At 40.7% G+C, this 19,214-nt stretch overlaps 1 protein-coding gene and 1 non-coding gene across 2 annotated transcripts; both read right to left on the bottom strand.

The window, feature by feature from the left end:
* Positions 1-11,664: 11,664 nt before the first annotated feature.
* On the bottom strand, positions 11,665-13,336 carry LOC118484019. Its single transcript, XM_035979896.1, has 2 exons — positions 13,014-13,336; positions 11,665-11,863 (listed from the first exon to the last, which is right to left on the bottom strand). The coding sequence occupies exons 1-2, from the start codon at positions 13,334-13,336 to the stop codon at positions 11,665-11,667; spliced, it is 522 nt and encodes a 173-aa protein (XP_035835789.1).
* Positions 13,337-15,830: 2,494 nt separating this feature from the next.
* On the bottom strand, positions 15,831-15,936 carry LOC118484543. Its single transcript, XR_004873653.1, has one exon. It is a non-coding gene; the product is annotated as a small nucleolar RNA R71 (small nucleolar RNA).
* Positions 15,937-19,214: the final 3,278 nt, after the last annotated feature.

Below are 19,214 nucleotides of genomic sequence, written 5' to 3'. Positions count from 1 at the left end.
CCACTCACTTATCGTCTAGTCAACCCGATCCACTCATATCCCAAACCACCTCGACTTCCATGCCCCATGTAACCATTTCATCACACCCTATGACCACCCACTGACAATCTGGAATCGTTAAAACCAAACACTATGCAAATCTTTCCTCGCGTCATCTCCATCATACGTTACTTGCCTCTCGGATTCTAAAAGGCATCAAAACAACTCTCAAACGCTATGCATGAGGAACTTGACGCCTTGCATAACAACCACACTTGGGAACTTGTCACACACCCGTCTCAATCTAACATCATTGGTTCCAAATAGATCTGTTGTGTTAAATACAAATCAGACGATTCCCTTGATCGCTACAAGTCTCTTTTAGCTCAACGCTTCGCGCAAGTTCCGAATCTTTATTTTTCCCACACTTTTAGCCCCGTAGTGAAATCATCCACTATTCACGTTGTACTTAGTCTTGCAACTATTCAAAAGTGTAATCTAAGTCAACTTGACATAAACAATGCTTTCCTAAACGGACACCTCACCAAAACGGTGTACATGGAACAACCTCCCGGTTTTGAAAATCCAAATTTTCCGAACCATGTTTGCAAACTTAATCATGCACTTTATGGTCTCAAGCAAGCTCCACAAACTTGGTTTCAACGATTAAGTAGCTTTCTTGTAACACCCCGTGTTTCAAAAGTTAAAGTCAAAGTCAAGATTGAAGTCAAAGGGAGAAAAGATTGCTAATTGCGATCTGTCACTCCTTGCTCAATTTCTGTTTTGACTTCTTTGACTTGTAGATAGTCTTTTTATGCTTTTACGTTAGTTGTATTATGTGGAGTAATTATTACTAGTCGAGGTTTATCGATATTTATCGCATGATTTATCGTTTTATCGCTTATCGCAATCGCGCTCGCAACTCGAATTACGTGATCTGGATATTGTTCTTATGTGTGTGTGCCTTTATGTGTTACTTGTGCATGTTTAATTATGATTATGTTGTGGTGATTAATCGAAATGCAATTGCAACGCTATCGCAATCGAATTGCAAACGCTAAACGCAAGTGAATTAGGATGATTATATGTTAGATATAGTAGTTGGGATTAAAAGTAATTTGAATGAGAAACTCTATCGCATCGCAACGTTACCGTTACCGCATGTTATACGTGATTTTATGAATGCTTGCTTGTTATGTTTACACATGGAATGCTGTCTACCTGCCTTAGCAACGATAGTACTATAGTTTGGACTCAGCACCTGTTTACTCAGGGGTTGTTAAGGACAATTTGTTACATGGCTCACAGTGGTGAGTGTGTATTACGAACTGCCTTGGGCAGTCAACCCGCAGTCATTGGTATCGATAGGTTCATGTCGATAATTAACGTGTTTCATTTCACACTGTGTACGTGCTGGTTATGCGTAAACGATTTCGAACTCTGTTATATCTATTAAACTTGTATGCTCACCTTTACACTATGTGTATTGACTTTTACTTTAACGTATGTGGCAGGTGCTTAAGATGTTTAGATGCTTGGCTTGCTGTGAAATCGAGGCTATGAAAGGTCTAGAAACAAATAAACGAATTGTCTGTATTGAAATCTGAGTTGTAGGAACAGAACAATTTGACTAGATTTTGTCTGTAATAAATGTATTACTTTTTATGTCATGGTATGGGACATGATGCTTTCAATAATTGGTAATTATAGTTGTTATGGAAACTTTTGGACAATCTGTTTCACTCAGTGCCACGCCCCGATGTTTCCGCCATCGGTTGGGGTGTGACAGATTGGTATCAGAGCCATAACTATAGGGAATTAGGCAAGACTCAACCTAGTCCGGGTCGATGTCTTAGAAACGACCTAGTCTATAATTAAGTACCAACAGACTGACTTGTGCATACCCTTAGGGGTGTTGTACGAGCTTACTTGCTATTTCTCGCCTACACTGCACTATCACTGCACTCTAATTTTCAAAAATGAACAAGTGATTCAGTCAAGATTAGGTGTGAAAACCGCATACTCTTGACTAGATTGCTTGTTCGACCCACATATTTATTTATAGACCCGAGAATTTGCGTTGAATCAGGAGTGAAATCCATACTTTAACGCAGATTTTCGCCTCTATTTTTATCAAAATAGGAACAAAGTTGTTAAGTCAGGGGTGAAACCCGAACCTTGACGACTTATTCCGCTCTATTTCAGGTTTACAAAACTCTCACCAAAGTCTCGACGGATTCCAGCGACCTGAAGTCACACCGTAGCTGGAAGGATGCGTGCCATTCGCCCAAATTCGAGGCGAGAGCACAGTCCCGAAGGCCAGAGTGTGTACCAAAAGTCTTGTGAATTGTCGAATCACTTTGGGTAGTCGATGTCTATCGAGCCTGAGACAATCTATCCTTGATTTTTATGTGTTTCGATTCTGAACTCGCTACTGTCGACTCTGATATTCGTCGATTTTATGTGTTTAGGTGGTTTTATGTTTATTTGTTAGCGTTTTGAGGTACTACTGGTTTCGATTTAACGCCTTTTTGCTTCCGCTGATCACACGACACTCACTACACCACTCTGACAAATCGCTACTATTTGTGGAACCACTGTACGCTATGTTACTCGATGTATATTCGCTAATCGCAATCGCTAATCTCGAACGCTCGCGGACTTTGAATGATAGGTTTCTGTATTCTGACTGCCTCTATGTGCTTCTAGGTGAATTGAGTGCATATATGCTTCTGTGTTTCTGTGCCTTACGTGTTTATGTGCTTCTGTGCTTATGTGAATCTGTGATTATGTGCCTATGTGTCGTGTGTTACGTGATCGTGTTCCTGAGCTTTAGTAGTATTAGTCATGTGAGGTGAGATTCGAATTTATTATGTTTGAGTCCTATAGCGATGTCTGTTGCAGACAATGTCGTCATCTGGATCCCGTCACTCGCGCGCTGCTCGCCAGAGCCAGAAAGACAAATGCCTTGCCGCTCTCGTTGCCAAGCAAATGGCAAAGGTAGTTCCTCAGATCGTGAGTGAACTTTATGAGAATGTGAGCAAATCGTCTGAAGAGTCCAGGACTGAAACTCCCAAAGCCGCTTTCAGCTTCAAGCAGTTTAAACTAGCCTACGGACCGAAAGAATTCACTGGCGAAGATGGCCCTACGGCTTTGTTTCAATGGTTCGATTCGATCAAGGTCACCTTGCGCTAGAGTGGTTGTCCTGACAATCTCCGCACTCTGAATGCTACCGGCGTCTTCCAGTCCCGCGCTTTAGACTGGTGGACGGTCGAGAGGAACAAACGCGGAAATGACACAGCTTATGGTCTATCATGGGATGAGTTGAAGAACGTCATGCTCGAAGAGTTCTGCCCTCCCCATGAGCATCAAAAGTTGGAGGACGAATTCTGGCACATTAAGCAGAAGGATGGTGACAATGCTGCTCTAACTGCTCGCTTCAAGCAGCTCAGTATTATCTGTCCTGATCAAGTCAAGACTGCAGACATGACGATCAAGAAGTACATTCGAGCTCTGCCGGATTGTGTTGCAGATTTTCTGCATGCTTCAAATCCAGCAACAATCGAAGAAACCTACCCGCTTGCCGCTGAAATCAACGACAAGCGAGTCAAAGCTGGTTTTTGAGATAAAGCTTCGAAGAACTGGCATCAAGCTACCACCGCCTCAACTACCGAAACCGCTGCCGCTCCCCAGTCATCAAAGTCCTCTCGTCGCAAGAGGAAGAACAACAACAGTAGCTCCAGTAACAAGAACTGTGCTGTCACTACCACTCCTGCCCCGCTTCAAGCCATACCGGCTCAGCAGCAATCTCAGCACCTATCAGCTCCAGCACCAGTGACCTATGCACCGCCTGCAAAGCGTGCATACACTGGCCCCCACCCTACTTGCCCGACATGTACTTACCATCACCCGGTGGGTATCGCCTACCGATTTTGCGTGCATTGCAACATGTACGGCCACTTCACCGCCAACTGTCGTACAGGTCCTCGACAAGCACCAGCTCAAGCCACTGCTCATCAGGCTCTGCTTCCAGCCCCTCAAGGCCAACAAGCGGCTCAAGAACCCACGGTCAACGCCAAAGTCTGCAATGCATGTGGTGACCCCAACCATTTCGCGAACATGTGCCCGAACAGGGTTGTGAAACAACAGCCCCAGCAGCAGCAGCCTCAGCAACAGCAACAACAGCAGCAACAGCCTCAGCAGCAACATCAACAAGCCACCCGCGCCAGAACTTTCAACATCAACGTGCGCCAAGCCTAGGCTGACAACAACGTGGTCAATGGTATGTTCCTTGTGAATGGTATTTATGCTTCGTGTTTGTTTGATACTGCAGCCGATAACTGTTTTATATCGTTTGAGTTCGAAAAGCTCCTTAATCGTAAGCGCTCCCATCTCCCCTCAACGTTCGATGTTGAAGTCGCCACCGGAAGAACAGTCGCTATCAATTCTGTTCTCCGTGATTGTACTCTTGAGCTCAACAATCACATCTTTCCGATTGATCTCATTCCAATGCAGCTCGATAGTTTTGACATCATAGTAGGCATGGACTTTCTTCGTGAAAACCATGCTAAAGTTGTGTGCTTCGATAAGATGATTCGATTCTCGCTTGCTAATGGTGACCAACTTTGTGTTTATGGCGAAACTCCCTTGAAAGGTCTCAAGCTTATGTCATGTGTCCAAGCTGACAAGTATCTCCGCAGGGAATACAGAGCTTTCTTGGCTAACATTGTAGTAGCGGAGAAGGAAAAGAAAGGGAAGACAGAAGTGAAAGATGTTCCTGTTGTTTGTGAATTTCCTCAAGTATTTCCTGATGATCTTCCAGATCTTCCGCCGAGTCGTGATATCGACTTTCGTATCGACCTCGTTCCTGGAGCCAATCCTGTTGCTAAAGCTCCTTATCGACTCGCTTCGTCCGAAATGCGTGAACTCTCGAGTCAGCTCCAGGAATTACTTGATAAAGGCTTCATTCGCCCGAGCACCTCTCCTTGGGGCGCACCAGTCCTTTTCGTCAAAAAAAAGGATGGGTCGTTCCGGATGTGCATCGACTACAGGGAATTGAATAAGCTAACAATCAAGAATCGCTATCCCCTGCCTCTAATTGATGATTTGTTCGATCAGCTACAAGGTGCTACGTGTTTCTCGAAGATCGATCTACACTCAGGCTATCACCAGTTACGCATTCAAGAGGAGGATATACCTAAAACCGCTTTCTGTACCTGCTACGACCACTATGAGTTCGTTGTTATGCCTTTTGGTTTAACTAATGCACCTTCAGTTTTCATGGACCTGATGAATCGTGTGTGTGAACCATTTCTGGACCGCTTCGTCATCGTATTCATCGATAATATCCTGATTTATTCCAAATCGAAAACCGAACATACGCAGCATCTACGTTTGGTTCTCGAGCTACTCCAAGGGAATCGACTCTACGCCAAGTTCTCCAAGTGTGAATTTTGGCTGGAGGAGGTTCAATTCCTCGGTCATATTGTCAATAGTCAAGGTATTCGTGTCGATCCCGTGAAGATTGAAGCAGTTAAAAGTTGGGTTACACCGAAGAACCCGTCTGAAGTCCGCTCTTTTCTCGGACTAGCGGGCTATTATCGTCAATTTATCGAAGGGTTCTCTAAAATCGTTGTGCCACTTACCTCTCTCACTCATAAAGACCGATCCTTTGTTTGGGGAACTTAACAAGAGTCTGCCTTCCAAACCCTCAAGCATATGCTTTGCAATGCTCCCGTCCTTGCTTTACTGTCACACCCCGATATTTCCACGTATTACCGGTGGGCCCGATGGGGAGTATCGTGACGTAGTTGATATCGTCATAGTCAAACAACACAATTTAATGCACAGCAGAAGCAAAAGATAAATATATTACAAACCGATTCAAAAGTAATATAAATATTACAACGGATAGTAAAATGGATCTACAGGCGGATCATAATACAGAAAGATAAACACTGTTCAACAGACTTTAGGCATCTAGAACTTGCAAGATTCCCTACTAACGCCCTGAGCTCCCAGCCAATTACTTACAGTACTTGTCACTTAATCTTTTTGGAAAAATATGTCAGTTTACACTGGTAAATACAATTAACTGACTCATTTTGAAAATGTTTTAGAAAATTGATTTGAATGCACAAGGCCCAAAATATCTTTTATAACTTGGGACAACTATATAAAAATAATCTTGTATACAGATTTACAGGTTTGTTATACATTGAGGGCCCGATGTTAGAAACCGAGTCAAGATTAACAGACACGCCACAAGTATAGGCCCACAAGAGAGTGGGATACCGTTTCCCTTATGCAACTGTCAGGTGTATGCCTACACCCCGTGCTTAAGACGTGGCCATTTTATTATAATGATGCCAAGGATATCCGGGACATGGTCATTAACCCCTAAAGGCTTTTATTTCAAACAATACAGATTAAAACGGGTTACCTCAATAATTTAATCACAATACGATTAAACATTCAATACCCGACCAAGCGGTATTATTATAATACTGTATCCCAAACCCGTATAGGGAAAATAAGTTAAGAGTATTTACCTGAGCTAAAAATGCAATTTACACTCAGTCGTATATCCTAATCAGCAAGCACAAGTACCTTTACTAGGGCTCTTAATCTGGAACGAAGGTTTTATTAACCTATTAGATTCCTAACGGGTCTTGTTTAAGTCGTAACTTAGACCGGTTAGTTTTAGGGAAAGGTTTACGGTTCAAAAGGCATGATTAAGCGAAGACCGGAATAGAATGTGATTTAGACCCGACAAGTTTGGAGACTTGTATAATATGGGTAAACTAAACACATTCTGGATTTTGAGGCAAAGATGATAAGGTTTGACCCGTTTCGGTCAATTTATGCAAACTAGTTACATAAACCGATCCGAACACGAAATATGCGTAACGGGTAACCATAAGATTCATATACAGGTTTCCTAAGTTAATATGCCTTATATATGTTGTGATATCAGCAAGATACCTTCCATTATGCCCAATTTGAATTTAAACTCAAATTATGCCCCGTAGGGGTATTTTGGTCATTTTAAAAGCAATAAAAGAGATTAAATATAAATCTGAGGTTCAGGTCTGATTTGATCAGTAAAAATACTTAATTTAATAAGTTATATCAGTAGGGTATTACATATATGTGAAATTTATTGTTTATAACCAAACTATGTTCCTAAGGGGCATTTTGGTAATTTCACGTAAGGTTTAAAGGTCAAATCTGGAAATCTGAGTTTAAAAATTTTGTTCACTATTAAAGTATAAAAATTTACTAAAAATATCAGTAGGTATTAAGTCTTATATGATAAAAATAGTTTTAATACATACTATGCGTTTAAAACGTGTAAAAAGACGGTTTTAAGCGATTTCCGGGTTTTATAAGAAAAGCTGATATTTTTATCATTCCAGAAGGCTTAAAATATTTCATTTATCATATAGGATCAATAGAAAAAGGTTTGGCATCAAAATGATTTGTAAAACTCATTTTATAGGCCAAAAGGGCAAAATCGACAATTACCGAATCAAAGCTAGAACCCTATGTTATGCTCAGCCTAAAAATAAATAAAAATCTTCAAAACTCCCAGAATATTATATTATATCAGTGGGTAAAAAGTTTGGTATCAAAAATTGGGTTTAGATAGGCTTTATGCTAATTATGTCGTTTAATTAATAAAAAGCTTTTCATTTACGCTAATGAGCATAACTCCTAACCTAGACCTCAAACTGATGTCAAATTTTTAGAGCAAGTTTAGAAATCAGTAGTAAAGGTTTCTATCCTCTCACATTTTCAAAAATCTCGTTTCAAGGTCAAAAGGGCATAACAATCAACATTTAGGCATATAACGGAAACATGCATATGGATCGGATAACTAAGGAACCAAGTTGTATAACCTCAGAGGGTTACACTAACCAATAACCTGGTCCTAATGAAATTCTAAGGCATGTCTAAACTGAGCTAAATCAGGTTAGAACTGAAAGTCAAAGCAAAAGTCTAATTATGCGACTTTCGGTTCCGAATTGAGCCTAAACTGAAAATTGTCAGGTTGAACATGTTTAGACATGTTCTTACATTAATTACCAAGTTATATTAGTGATAAAACAGGTTGCATGGCTTCTACATTGTCAATTATGCATTTATTTGAAAATTAGCTTTCTGTTGACTTTTTATGAACAAGTTTGAGCCGACAATTGACCTTGTTAGAGTGGGAATCAGAGAGTGCCCTTTTAAGGGTTTATTACCCACATAATTACCAACTCATAGGTACTTTCAATTCGAGATTAGGCTGGACAAATTGTGATTAATCATGAAGTCAAACTTAATTTACGACGGGTTTGACTTTAGGCTATTAAACTAATAAAACTGAACTAAGAGAGATTAAGGGCACTTACAAAGGGTCCAATGGACTAAAGGAGGTTCCTAAGAGGCAAGGTTTCCCCCAAGATTTGCAGGCAAGAGCAGATTGCAAGGAATGAGCAAGTGAAGATAAAAATCTTGGCCTATTTATAGAAATTGAGATGGAATAGGGTGATGCCAAGTGTTTCAAGAGTTCATTAGATCATAACAAGTGTTATGACAGCTGGTTGTAAACAACGGGCAGCCCAAGGTTTCAGTTTTGATGGTTTTGTGTGAGAGTGAAATAGAAAACCATCAAAGAATGAAGAAATACAGCAACTATGCTGCTGTTTGCTGCTGTTACTTGGGTCGCGGCCCGCGTAGGTGGCCCAGGTGGCCTTCGCGACCCGCCTAGACATCAGGCCCAGCTCATTACTTTGGCAAAATGTACAGTTCTGGTCCCTATTTCTGATATGTGCATGTTTCAAGTTCCAGAAATGACCATATCAGTCCCTGTTATGTTTTCCAACATAATTAACTTTCAAAACTGACCAGATCAGCCCCTGTACATGTTAAATGCCATTTCTGACATATTTAAGTCCCGTTAAGTCATTTTTAAGGCTATACAATGATGCCTCAACATAGGGTACATGAAACATGCTCAAAAACATGTCGGATGTCGGTTCGTTTGGCCATACGGTCACGTTGTTCGACTAATTACGACGAAACACGAACGGACGCGAAAAACGAACCAAATTACGCGACGAATAGAATTTTATCATGCCGCACACTAAAATAAAATATCTTAACACTTACATAAATTTTTGGATGTCTGGATATATTCAGAACGTAAGATATGCGCGAAAATGAAAACTTATGCACTTTTTGACGCTTTTAGTCCCTGTTGATCAAATAAGTTTATTTTTGCGCACCGAACACCTCTAAGCCTATTTATGTAAAGGATATTTAGGGCATGTTTAACTTATGATCATATTCCAGAAGGTTCGATACCATACGAATCGGTATACTTTTGCAGTTTGACGCAAATAGTCCCTTTAATGCCCCAACTTCCGCATTTTATCGTTTAATATCATCGAAGCCTTATCTAATCCATATTAGGCATTCATGAGAGTATTATTAAACATCACGATGCTTCGGGTTCGCTAAAAGGTCATTCAGAGGTATATTTAAACATATTGACACTTTTAACCCCCTTAAACTTGCGGAGTTGCGCGTAACTTCACTTAAAGGCATAAAAACCTTAGATGGCCATTAATTGGCATTCCCAAGAGTAAAATCAAATATCATGAAGCTCCCGGTTTGTTAAAAGGTCTCTCAGAGGTAAGAATTAACATGTTGACGCTTTTAACCATTTATTGCGCAAACTTTCAATTAATTACGCAAACGGCTACACTCAATCAACAAGTGGCTCATTTGTGAATATAATTACTGTACGAGGTTATTTAGAATCTTATTTTAGGTATGCTGACACTTCCAGTCCTTTAATAATCAAAGTTTTTGATTTTTTGAAAAATTAGTCCCTTAAATTCAATGTTTGACTTTATTATGGTTTATTACACGTGTCAATACATCATTGGACGTGATTTTACGAGGTGTTACATCCTCACCTCCTTAAAAGAAATCTCGACCTCGAGATATGATAAAGTAATGGATGTACTTTCTATCGGACAATGGATTTAACTTCCACAATCTATTTGGGCCTCTAAAGGCATCTCAAATGACCTTTATAATAGGTTCATGTTTTCTTCCATGGTTTCTTATCCTGCCGATCCTAGTTGATACTGGCTTCTCATCAAACCAAAATTTTCAATAATCTGCATATCCTTATGTGATAATGCTTCTCGATTTATTGGTGAAACATATCCTTAAATCATTAGTGTGGGTCACATTGCGAGTTCCACCACGTTCCATAAATAGGTTTTAGCTTATAAGCTATTGACCTTTGATGTATTCGATTTCCTCGAATGATCCTATATATAGGCAGAGCTTAACTAGCCTGATGCATAAAAATTTTAGCACACCCTTCATAGAGCGGTACTTTCAATTTGAACCTTATTCCTTATTAAGGACTTAAGAGGGTTGCGAATTTCATTAATCCTAAATTTTCCGCCGACTATTGGAAACTTTCATATGATTATGGATTTGTATGATCTTATTCGTTGTTTCCAAGGCAACTTTCAGATCTTGATAATTGAACTTACCAATTTTCTGTCTAACAATAAATGTTTAACAATCTATCTATACAAGGTCCCCAAAGGAGCAGCTTTGATACTTACATAACAACTATATAGAAAAGCTTATGTTAAGGTGAGGTGGTTATTCCGACCAATACTTAAAACTAATCTCAAGGAATAGCTAATCCTCACAGCTAGTTGAACAAATCGACGGTCCTGGGCAGCAGATGGCGATTCTTAATTATTGCCTAATTAGGGTTGCGGTAATCAATGCATAAGCAAAATGATCCGTCTTTCTTAATTAACTAAACCGACTCTTAGAATAATGAATTAGGCTTTATGAACCTATATTTTAAAACGTACTTAATCAGGGTTTCGATTATTCCAATAATAATGGTACTAATTGTCCTGGAGATGCCACAATACTGCAGCCCTAAGTGGGATGTAAATCTTAACTCTACTTGTCTTTCAGGAGGTAAACAGAGTAGTCCTTGGAGAAGATAATCAAGACATAAGGAGATTACAGAGATTTTTCCAAATCTCAGGCTCTGGTTCATTTATTATTGCCTGTGTCAAATAAGTGACACATTTATGTTATGAGTCCACGGATTTCATAATCAAAGACACTTACTTGGACAATTCCATTCTGGATATCATCTTTGAATACCATTAGTTGACTTTAATACCGTATGACCATTGGAATATCTTTGTGGTTCCATGCATTAAACCTCCATACTGATCAGGCATGGAAGCAATCTATCGGACATATTAAGATACACCAATCCTCATATGGTGCCTTTGTCATACCATCTGGTATTCGTAATCGATGGAGATCAAAGAGATATCAATTACATATGATGATGCACTTCATCTGGAGAGAGGGTACACTAGAATTTCACGACTGAAGATTTCTGACAGGAACAGAAGAAATGGTTCCTATGATTTTCGCCTGTAAGTTTTACCTTACACTTAATATCTAGGGTTCTTACGGAAGATTATTAGAAGTTTACTATACTTATAATTTATGAAGGATTTATTGGTATCCAAATTAAAACAGAATTCTTAGCATTTATATTCCAATAAATGTTAAAGAACGTACCTAACGTTATTATTGATATGAACTACTTCTGGCATTCTTTAGGAGAGTTTAAGCGCTTTCATTCTTAGGCTTTCCTTCCTTAGCCGCACTTCCCTTGACAGATGTAGGGCATGTAGTTTTGATGTGGCCTTTCTCACCACAGCCGAAACAGACTGCATTCGCCATGTCCTTGCAATCCAATGTTTTATGCTCCCTTGATTTGTAGATCCCACAAGCCCTAGGCTGCGATTGGGATTTTGGTTCGAACCTACACTTCCCATAATGGCGCTTCTTACAGGTCTTGCATACAGGTTTCTGGTTGGACTTTTGTTTGTTCTTTTTCTTAGAACTCTGGGAGTTATCTTCCTCCCTTTTCCTTTTTAGTTCGTCCTTTGCATTATAGGCATGAACGAGGTTCTTCTCGTGAGTAAGGAAGGGTGGTCTTGGATGAGATTTGGAGCAAGTAGCATTGGGATCCTTGAACTTTTTCACGGCCTTCTTCACAGCTTTTCCAACAGCTGCGTCTATCATAGTTTGAAGAACATCTTTGGAAATTCTAAGGTTCACAATCGTAGCATCATTAGCATGTGTCGCATCATCCATAACACGAACAACGGCTGTTTTATCCGAGTTTGTCATACTCGATATTTGGTTCCTAACACCAAATAAAACAATTATTTAGTTGCAATCCAACAACCGCTATTTATGATCCTGATGACCTAATATATACTAACCATGGTATCATTAAACCACACAGGCTAATTTATCAATGAACATCATTTATATATGTATATATATCAATTATACTTAGCCTAGGCCATAAAAGACCATTAATGGCAATTAAGGTTTGGACCTAGTCCATCACTTTTTGACAGGGGATCAAATGTCACATCTGTCTTGATCATATTGATGATTTTGGATAGCTTGAAAGCTTGACATTAGGATAATGGATAAGAGTGATTCCTAATGGATATAAAGCATCCATCTAAGGTTGTTGAAACAGTCTCTAAATGTTATCGGCCAATTCTACCTCGCGTTATAAGCCTAAGGTCCTAATAGGCGGATATAATAACTTACAACATTTATTGTCCACAATAGACTTTCCACGCTATAAGCAATTCTCGCATACACATTATTGATAAGGAAAGGTACCTGATACGTCGTCATCATTTTGCATCATCTCCTTGGTGTTCATTCGAAAGACCCGAGTATTGGCCTTCTTAGCCTCTTCAGGCTTCTTCTGATTCCTAGGGTAGTTGGTCTTGATATGCCCCTTCTCGTCGCAACCATAACAGGTTGCATCTTTTAACTTCTTGCAATCCAAGGTTTTATGTTCCTTAGACTTGCAAATTACACAGGGTAGAGGCTGAGATTCAAATCTGCATTTCCCGAGGTGGTATTTCTTACAGGTTTTGCACCTGGTCTTTTCACCCGACTGCTGGTTGCCTTTCTTAGACCCGGAACTCTTCTGATGATCAGAGTTCCCCTTTTTCTTCTTATTCGAGTGATAAGAATTTTCATCCTCCTTTTTTCGCTTTCCATCATCAGAAGCTTTGGCAGCCTTGTTTCTGACTACATCGAGTGTGAGAGATAGTGATAGATCTGCCGCTGACCTGAATGTAGTAGGGCTCGATGCTTTCACGCTTGCCTTGATTTCTGGGGCTAGACCTCCAATAAAGCGAGCTATACGCTTTGGTTCCGGTGTGATTGACGGGTGGTCCTTTGGACAACCCTTAAGCATGTTTAAAGACGAAATAATCCTCCACTTAATCGTGTAATTATCTTGAATTAGATAACTACGGTGCTTATGTTTCAGGTGCAGTTTAGGAGCTAAAAGATGGAGTAAACGCAGCTTTGGAGGCTTTGGTGAAGAACGGGTCGAGAGTGGAACAAGAGACGAAAGAAAGAAGAAAACTCAGGTCATCACCGTAAATTACGGTCCCACCGTAATTTACGGTGGACCTGAAAAACAAAAAGATCCCACCGTAACATAGATGATTCTCACCGTAACATTTTTATGCTCACCGTAAATTACGGTGATGCCGTAATTTACGGTGGAGTCTGCGATCCAAAGTTGTAACTGCCACTTTTAAGTTAGATTTGGAGTCTCTTTTCACTATCTTTCATCATTGGACGGTTCTAGACATCATTGGGGGCGATTTTTGGAGAACTTGCTTGGTTTTGAACAATTTCAATCATTCGGTTTGTATTTTTGATTCGTATGAACAATAGTTTGATTATGATGATGATGCACCGAGCCATGTCCGGCTAAACTCTTCGGTGATCATCTTAGGTGAATGTTTCTTGAACTTTTGTGTGTTTAATTTCTGCATTTCTAGAATGACAACTTGCGTTGCTTGAATGTCATGGTGTATGTTTGATTGTTTGTAGTTTGTTAATCAATATTGCAATTTCTAGTCTTAATCGTACGTTCTTGGTGCCGTTGGCAACCGAGATATCACGGGAAGGGTTAGGGTTGGTTATTGATTAATAGGTCATCGGGAAACAACCTCGCGCTTATCTAATCCGAGTACTTTGTTCCCTTTCATCACAAACAATTTATCTTGCATGAGCTATGTCTATGTAGTTCTTTCCAGTTGAACATAAACCTTGATTGTCACTTAAAACCTGAAACTCAGGATGATCGCTACCTTCTTATCCTGTTACAAAACTTAACTTTGATTTGTAATCTAATTTAGTTCAATTTAGACAATTAAAACCAAACAACCAAACATTGAAATTTACATTTCTTACAATTTAGATTAATCTAGTTAGTTAGACATACATTGAGATAACACATATTCCACAAACTCCCTGTGTTCGATACCCACTTACCGCTAGCTAATTAGTTGTAATTGGATTAAATTTGATTGTGACCACGACATCACGTCAAATTTTGGCGCCGTTGCCGGGGAGTAGTGCGCAACGTGTGTTAGTTTAATAGTTTTGTTTGTTATTTTCGGGTTTACGTTGGTTGTGTTTAGTGTGCAGGTACTTCAGGTGTATGCATACTAGAGGCTCTCACAGGTCATCACCGCTATCGTTTGATCCGGAAATTGAAAGAACGCTACGACAAAACCGAGTTTTAGTGCGAGAAAACAAAATCATTGGTTCACCCACTTCACCCATTACACTGAGAAACATAATGGCTGATTCTCAAATTCCACCTACAACCAGTCAATCATCCTCATCCTTTATACCTACTTCCACCCAACCATCACCAAACACTACATTACCTAATACCACTGCTGAATTTACACCATCCAATGTCACCCAACCAATCACCACTCAAACTGAGCCTACCATCACCTACGATCCATCCACCACAATCCCACCATTATCTCACTTCTTTCCCCCAACTACGGGTCAATCATCATCCACCTTCACAATTGCACCCAATTCAACTATCGTGCATACTACTTCATCTTTTAGACCACAACAACAACAGTCGGGCTTTCAGTATTCGACCATCCCATTTGGGCAGACCTCGGGAATTCAAGGAGATGGTTATGATGAGGGATTTGAAGATTATGAGGGTTATGAAGATGATGGGTACGGTTATGGAGGTTATGGTGATCAAGGGGAGTTTGGGTATTTGCAAAGTCAATCTCAAGGGATGGCAAGTGTTGGTGGAATGCCACAACAACAAATTATACCACAACACATTCGGCCAAGACCACAAGGGCCACCAATACAACAACCTATTCCATTGCAACAAGTTCGGCCACAACATGTACAACCACAATTTCAAAGGCCGATTCAATACCCACCCCAACAACCAATTGCACCACAAGGGCCTATACCAAGACCAATGGGTCCTATTCGTCCAAGGGGTCGATTGGGTGTTCCAAGAAGGCATCTTAGGGAACAAGCAAGGGGAATAGAGGCACATTTCAGGCCAATCATTACTCAAAACTCTTCACCGGTGGTTATCCCTCACAACAACCAAGGGAGAACTTTTGAAGTAAGAACAAACTCGTTGCAAAGTTTACCGAAGTACAAAGGGTTAGCAACGGAGGAGCCGTATTTCCATCTAGAGGCCTATGACTCAATTTGCAACACTTTTGGGAGTCAAGGTTTTTCGGCCGATGAAGTCAAGTTGGTCTTATTTCAGTTTTCTTTGGAGGATAAGGCAAAGAAGTGGTTCTACACTTTGCCTTCGGCATCTATTTACACTTGGAGGGAAATGCAACAAAATTTCTTAGACGAATTCTATACCGCCCAAAAGACCAATGATGCTAGAAAGGGGTTGAGGAGCTTCCAACAACAACATGGTGAGATGTTCCATGAAGTGTTCGAACGATTCAATATGATGATAAAGAATTGCCCTCACCATGGAATCGAATTGTGGGAGTTAATGAATGCCTTTCATGAGGGGTTGAGTGCCGAAGACGCACGCGATTTGATGTCTATCACCGGTGGGACTTTTGGAACAAACTATGAGAATGAAGATTGGGAGTTCTTGGAAAGCATGGCAACTACATCAAAGAGAAAAGCTCAAGCCTCGAGAAGAGCCCGACCGACCACCACCCGACCGCAAGTGCACGCCATAGATGATGGTAATGTTCAAACCACTAACCAAATATATAATGTTTGTGCTTTGTGTAATGAAATAGGTCATGCGGCTGAAAATTGCCAAGGGATGTTGGAAGGGCAATACGAGGAAGTCCATGCGGTTCAAGGTCAAGGTCAAGGAGGAGGTGGTAGGAACTACAACAACATGAATTCTAATACCTACCACCCCGGATTGAGGAACCATCCGAACTTTAGATATGGGAACCCTTCAAATCAAGCGAACCCAAATTTTCAAGGTAGCCAAGGTAATTTTGGTTCACGGCCATCTTACAATAACCAAGGTGGGTACCGAGGCGGAAATAACCAAGGTTATCAAAAGCAATACCAAACGGGTCAAGAACAAGGGGGGCTTTCGGGTGGAAACGAGGTGATGGAGATGCTAAAGAGCATGCAAATGGAGATGCAAAAACGGAACCAACTTGAGAAGTGCGAATGCAAAAAGATGAGGTTCGTGATAAAAGCATCCAATCACTAACAACCCAAATGGGTCAATTAGCAACCGATGTGGCGGAATTGAAGAAAGGAAAGGGTCAACTTCCAAGCAACACTAAGGTAAACCCTTCACATGGTTCGTCACGAGGTAATGTTAACATTAATCATGTTAGTGTTTTAAGAAGTGAGAAAGAATTTAAAGCCAATTTGTTACCCGAATTGGTTGAGGGGGTGGTTGAGGATATCACGGGAATTGAAAGTGATGATGAACTTTCACCGGTTAAACCAAAAGAAACAATTGTTAAAAAACCGGGTTTGGGTGAAAGTGAAAAGAATGAAAAAGTTGAGGGTGAACCGAGTCAAGTTCCATTTCCATCGGCCCTACTTGACCCGGGAAAGAAAAATTTTATTGTGTCGAGAGGTCCTCAAAAAGAGGAGATGTGGGATATGTTCAAACAAGTAAAAATAAATCTCCCACTCCTCGATGCAATAAAACAAGTCCCCGCTTATGCAAAATTCTTAAAAGAATTATGTACACAAAAAAGGCAAAACAAAAAGAAAGTGCCTAAGCGGGTGGATTTGACCGGGCAAGTGAGTGCGGTGTTGAATGGGGAGCTTCCTCCTAAGCTCCAAGATCCGGGCACGCCATTAATTAATGTACAAGTTGGTAATTTTCAAATGGCTAAGGCGTTGCTAGATCTCGGAGCCGGAGTTAGCATTTTACCGGGGGGCTTATACGACCAATATGACTTTGGTCCATTAGCAAGGGTGGAGACGACGGTTGTTTTGGCCGATTTGTCTCATAAGTTGCCTCGGGGTATGGTTCAAAATGTTATTGTGAAAATTGATGAGTTTTATTACCCGGTGGACTTCTTAGTTTTGGATTACTCATCGGCGGACCCTAAACAACAACAAAATATAATTTTGGGTCGGCCATTTTTAAGCACCGCACATGCTATTATTGATTGTAGATTTGGTACAGTTGATATGGCGTTTGGAAATCGAAAAATGCGTTTGAATGTTTTTACTAACAATTCTAATGCTAACGGTGTTGATGAGTGTTTCATGGCAGACATAGTAGATGGATGCAACCCGCATGAGTATGAGGAGGATGGTTTGGATATTTGCCTGTATGATTTTTCTGAACAGGTACATGCTTATGCACTACGGGTTGAAGAGGAAGCACAAGATGCTATGGCAATGAAAGAAGGTAGACCACCATGGACCCACCAATTCGAGGGTTTACCGGTGGAGATCGATTCGGGTACAAAACCATCATTGGAGGAAGCACCAAAGCTGGAGCTCAAGGACTTGCCTAACCATTTGAAGTATGTATTTCTAGGGGATAATGACACTTTACCGGTCATTATTGCCTCTAATTTGGAGTTGGCACAAGAGCAAGCGTTGATGGAGGTGTTAAAAGCGAACAAGGGTGCTATTGGATGGACGATTGCCGACCTCAAAGGAATTAGTCCATCCATCGTCATGCATAAAATTATCACAACCGAAGATGCCAAACCGACACGAGAGGCTCAAAGGCGGTTGAACCCGAACCTAAGGGAGGTAGTAAAGAAAGAGGTAATTAAATGGTTGGATGCGGGAATCATCTATCCGATTTCGGATAGCGCTTGGGTGAGTCCCACCCAAGTTGTGCCTAAGAAGGCCGGCATTCAAGTAGTCAAGGATGAAAGTGGTGAACAAATTGCCACCCGACCGGTTACCGGGTGGCGGGTGTGTATTGACTACCGAAAACTGAATGCCGCCACTTCTAAGGACCATTTCCCGCTACCTTTCATTGACCAAATTATTGAAAAATTGTCGGGTCAAAAATATTATTGCTTCTTAGATGGGTATTCGGGTTATAATCAAATCGCCATACACCCGGATGACCAACACAAGACCACCTTCACATGTCCATATGGCACATTTGCGTTTAGGCGAATACCATTTGGCTTGTGTAATGCTCCGGCAACTTTTCAACGATGTATGATGAGTATTTTCTCGGACATGGTTGGAGAGTCGCTCGAAGTATTCATGGATGATTTCTCCATTTTTGGCACTACTTTTGATAATTGTCTCAACGAATTGCAAAAGGTTTTGAAAAGGTGCATTGAGAAAAATTTAGTGCTAAGTTGGGAGAAAAGTCATTTCATGGTGCAAGAGGGCATTGTGTTGGGACACGTGATTTCGGAGAGGGGGATGGAGGTGGATAAGGCAAAGATACGGGTAATATCATCTTTGCCACCTCCTAAAAATGTTAAGGGTGTAAGGTCATTCTTGGGACACGCGGGTTTTTATCGACGTTTCATTAAGGGTTTTAGTGTTATCACCAAACCCTTATGCAATTTGTTATTAAAAGATGTCCCGTTTGATTTTACTAACGAGTGTATGCAAGCTTTCACTGTTTTGAAGGAACACTTGGTCAAGGCGCCTATCTTGCAACCACCTGATTGGTCAAAGCCGTTCGAGATAATGTGTGATGCAAGCGACACCACTATTGGTGCAGTTTTGGGTCAACGGGTTGACAAGAAACCGGTGGTTATTTACTATGCAAGCAAAACTTTATCCGAAGCGCAACTTAACTACACCACAACCGAGAAGGAATTACTAGC

Source organism: Helianthus annuus, chromosome 11 (genome assembly GCF_002127325.2).
Source record: "Helianthus annuus cultivar XRQ/B chromosome 11, HanXRQr2.0-SUNRISE, whole genome shotgun sequence".
In the NCBI taxonomy this organism is placed as follows: Eukaryota; Viridiplantae; Streptophyta; class Magnoliopsida; order Asterales; family Asteraceae; genus Helianthus; species Helianthus annuus.
This window is presented reverse-complemented; position numbering and strand designations above follow the sequence as displayed.

Coding starts and splice junctions, on each gene's coding strand:
- LOC118484019 (XM_035979896.1), bottom strand. CDS start 13,336: ATGCTTAAGGGTTGTCCAAAGGACCACCCGTCAATCACACCGGAACCA. Junction 11,864..13,013: donor CAGTCGGGTGAAAAGACCAG/GTGCAAAACCTG, acceptor TGGGAAGTGTAG/GTTCGAACCAAAATCCCAAT.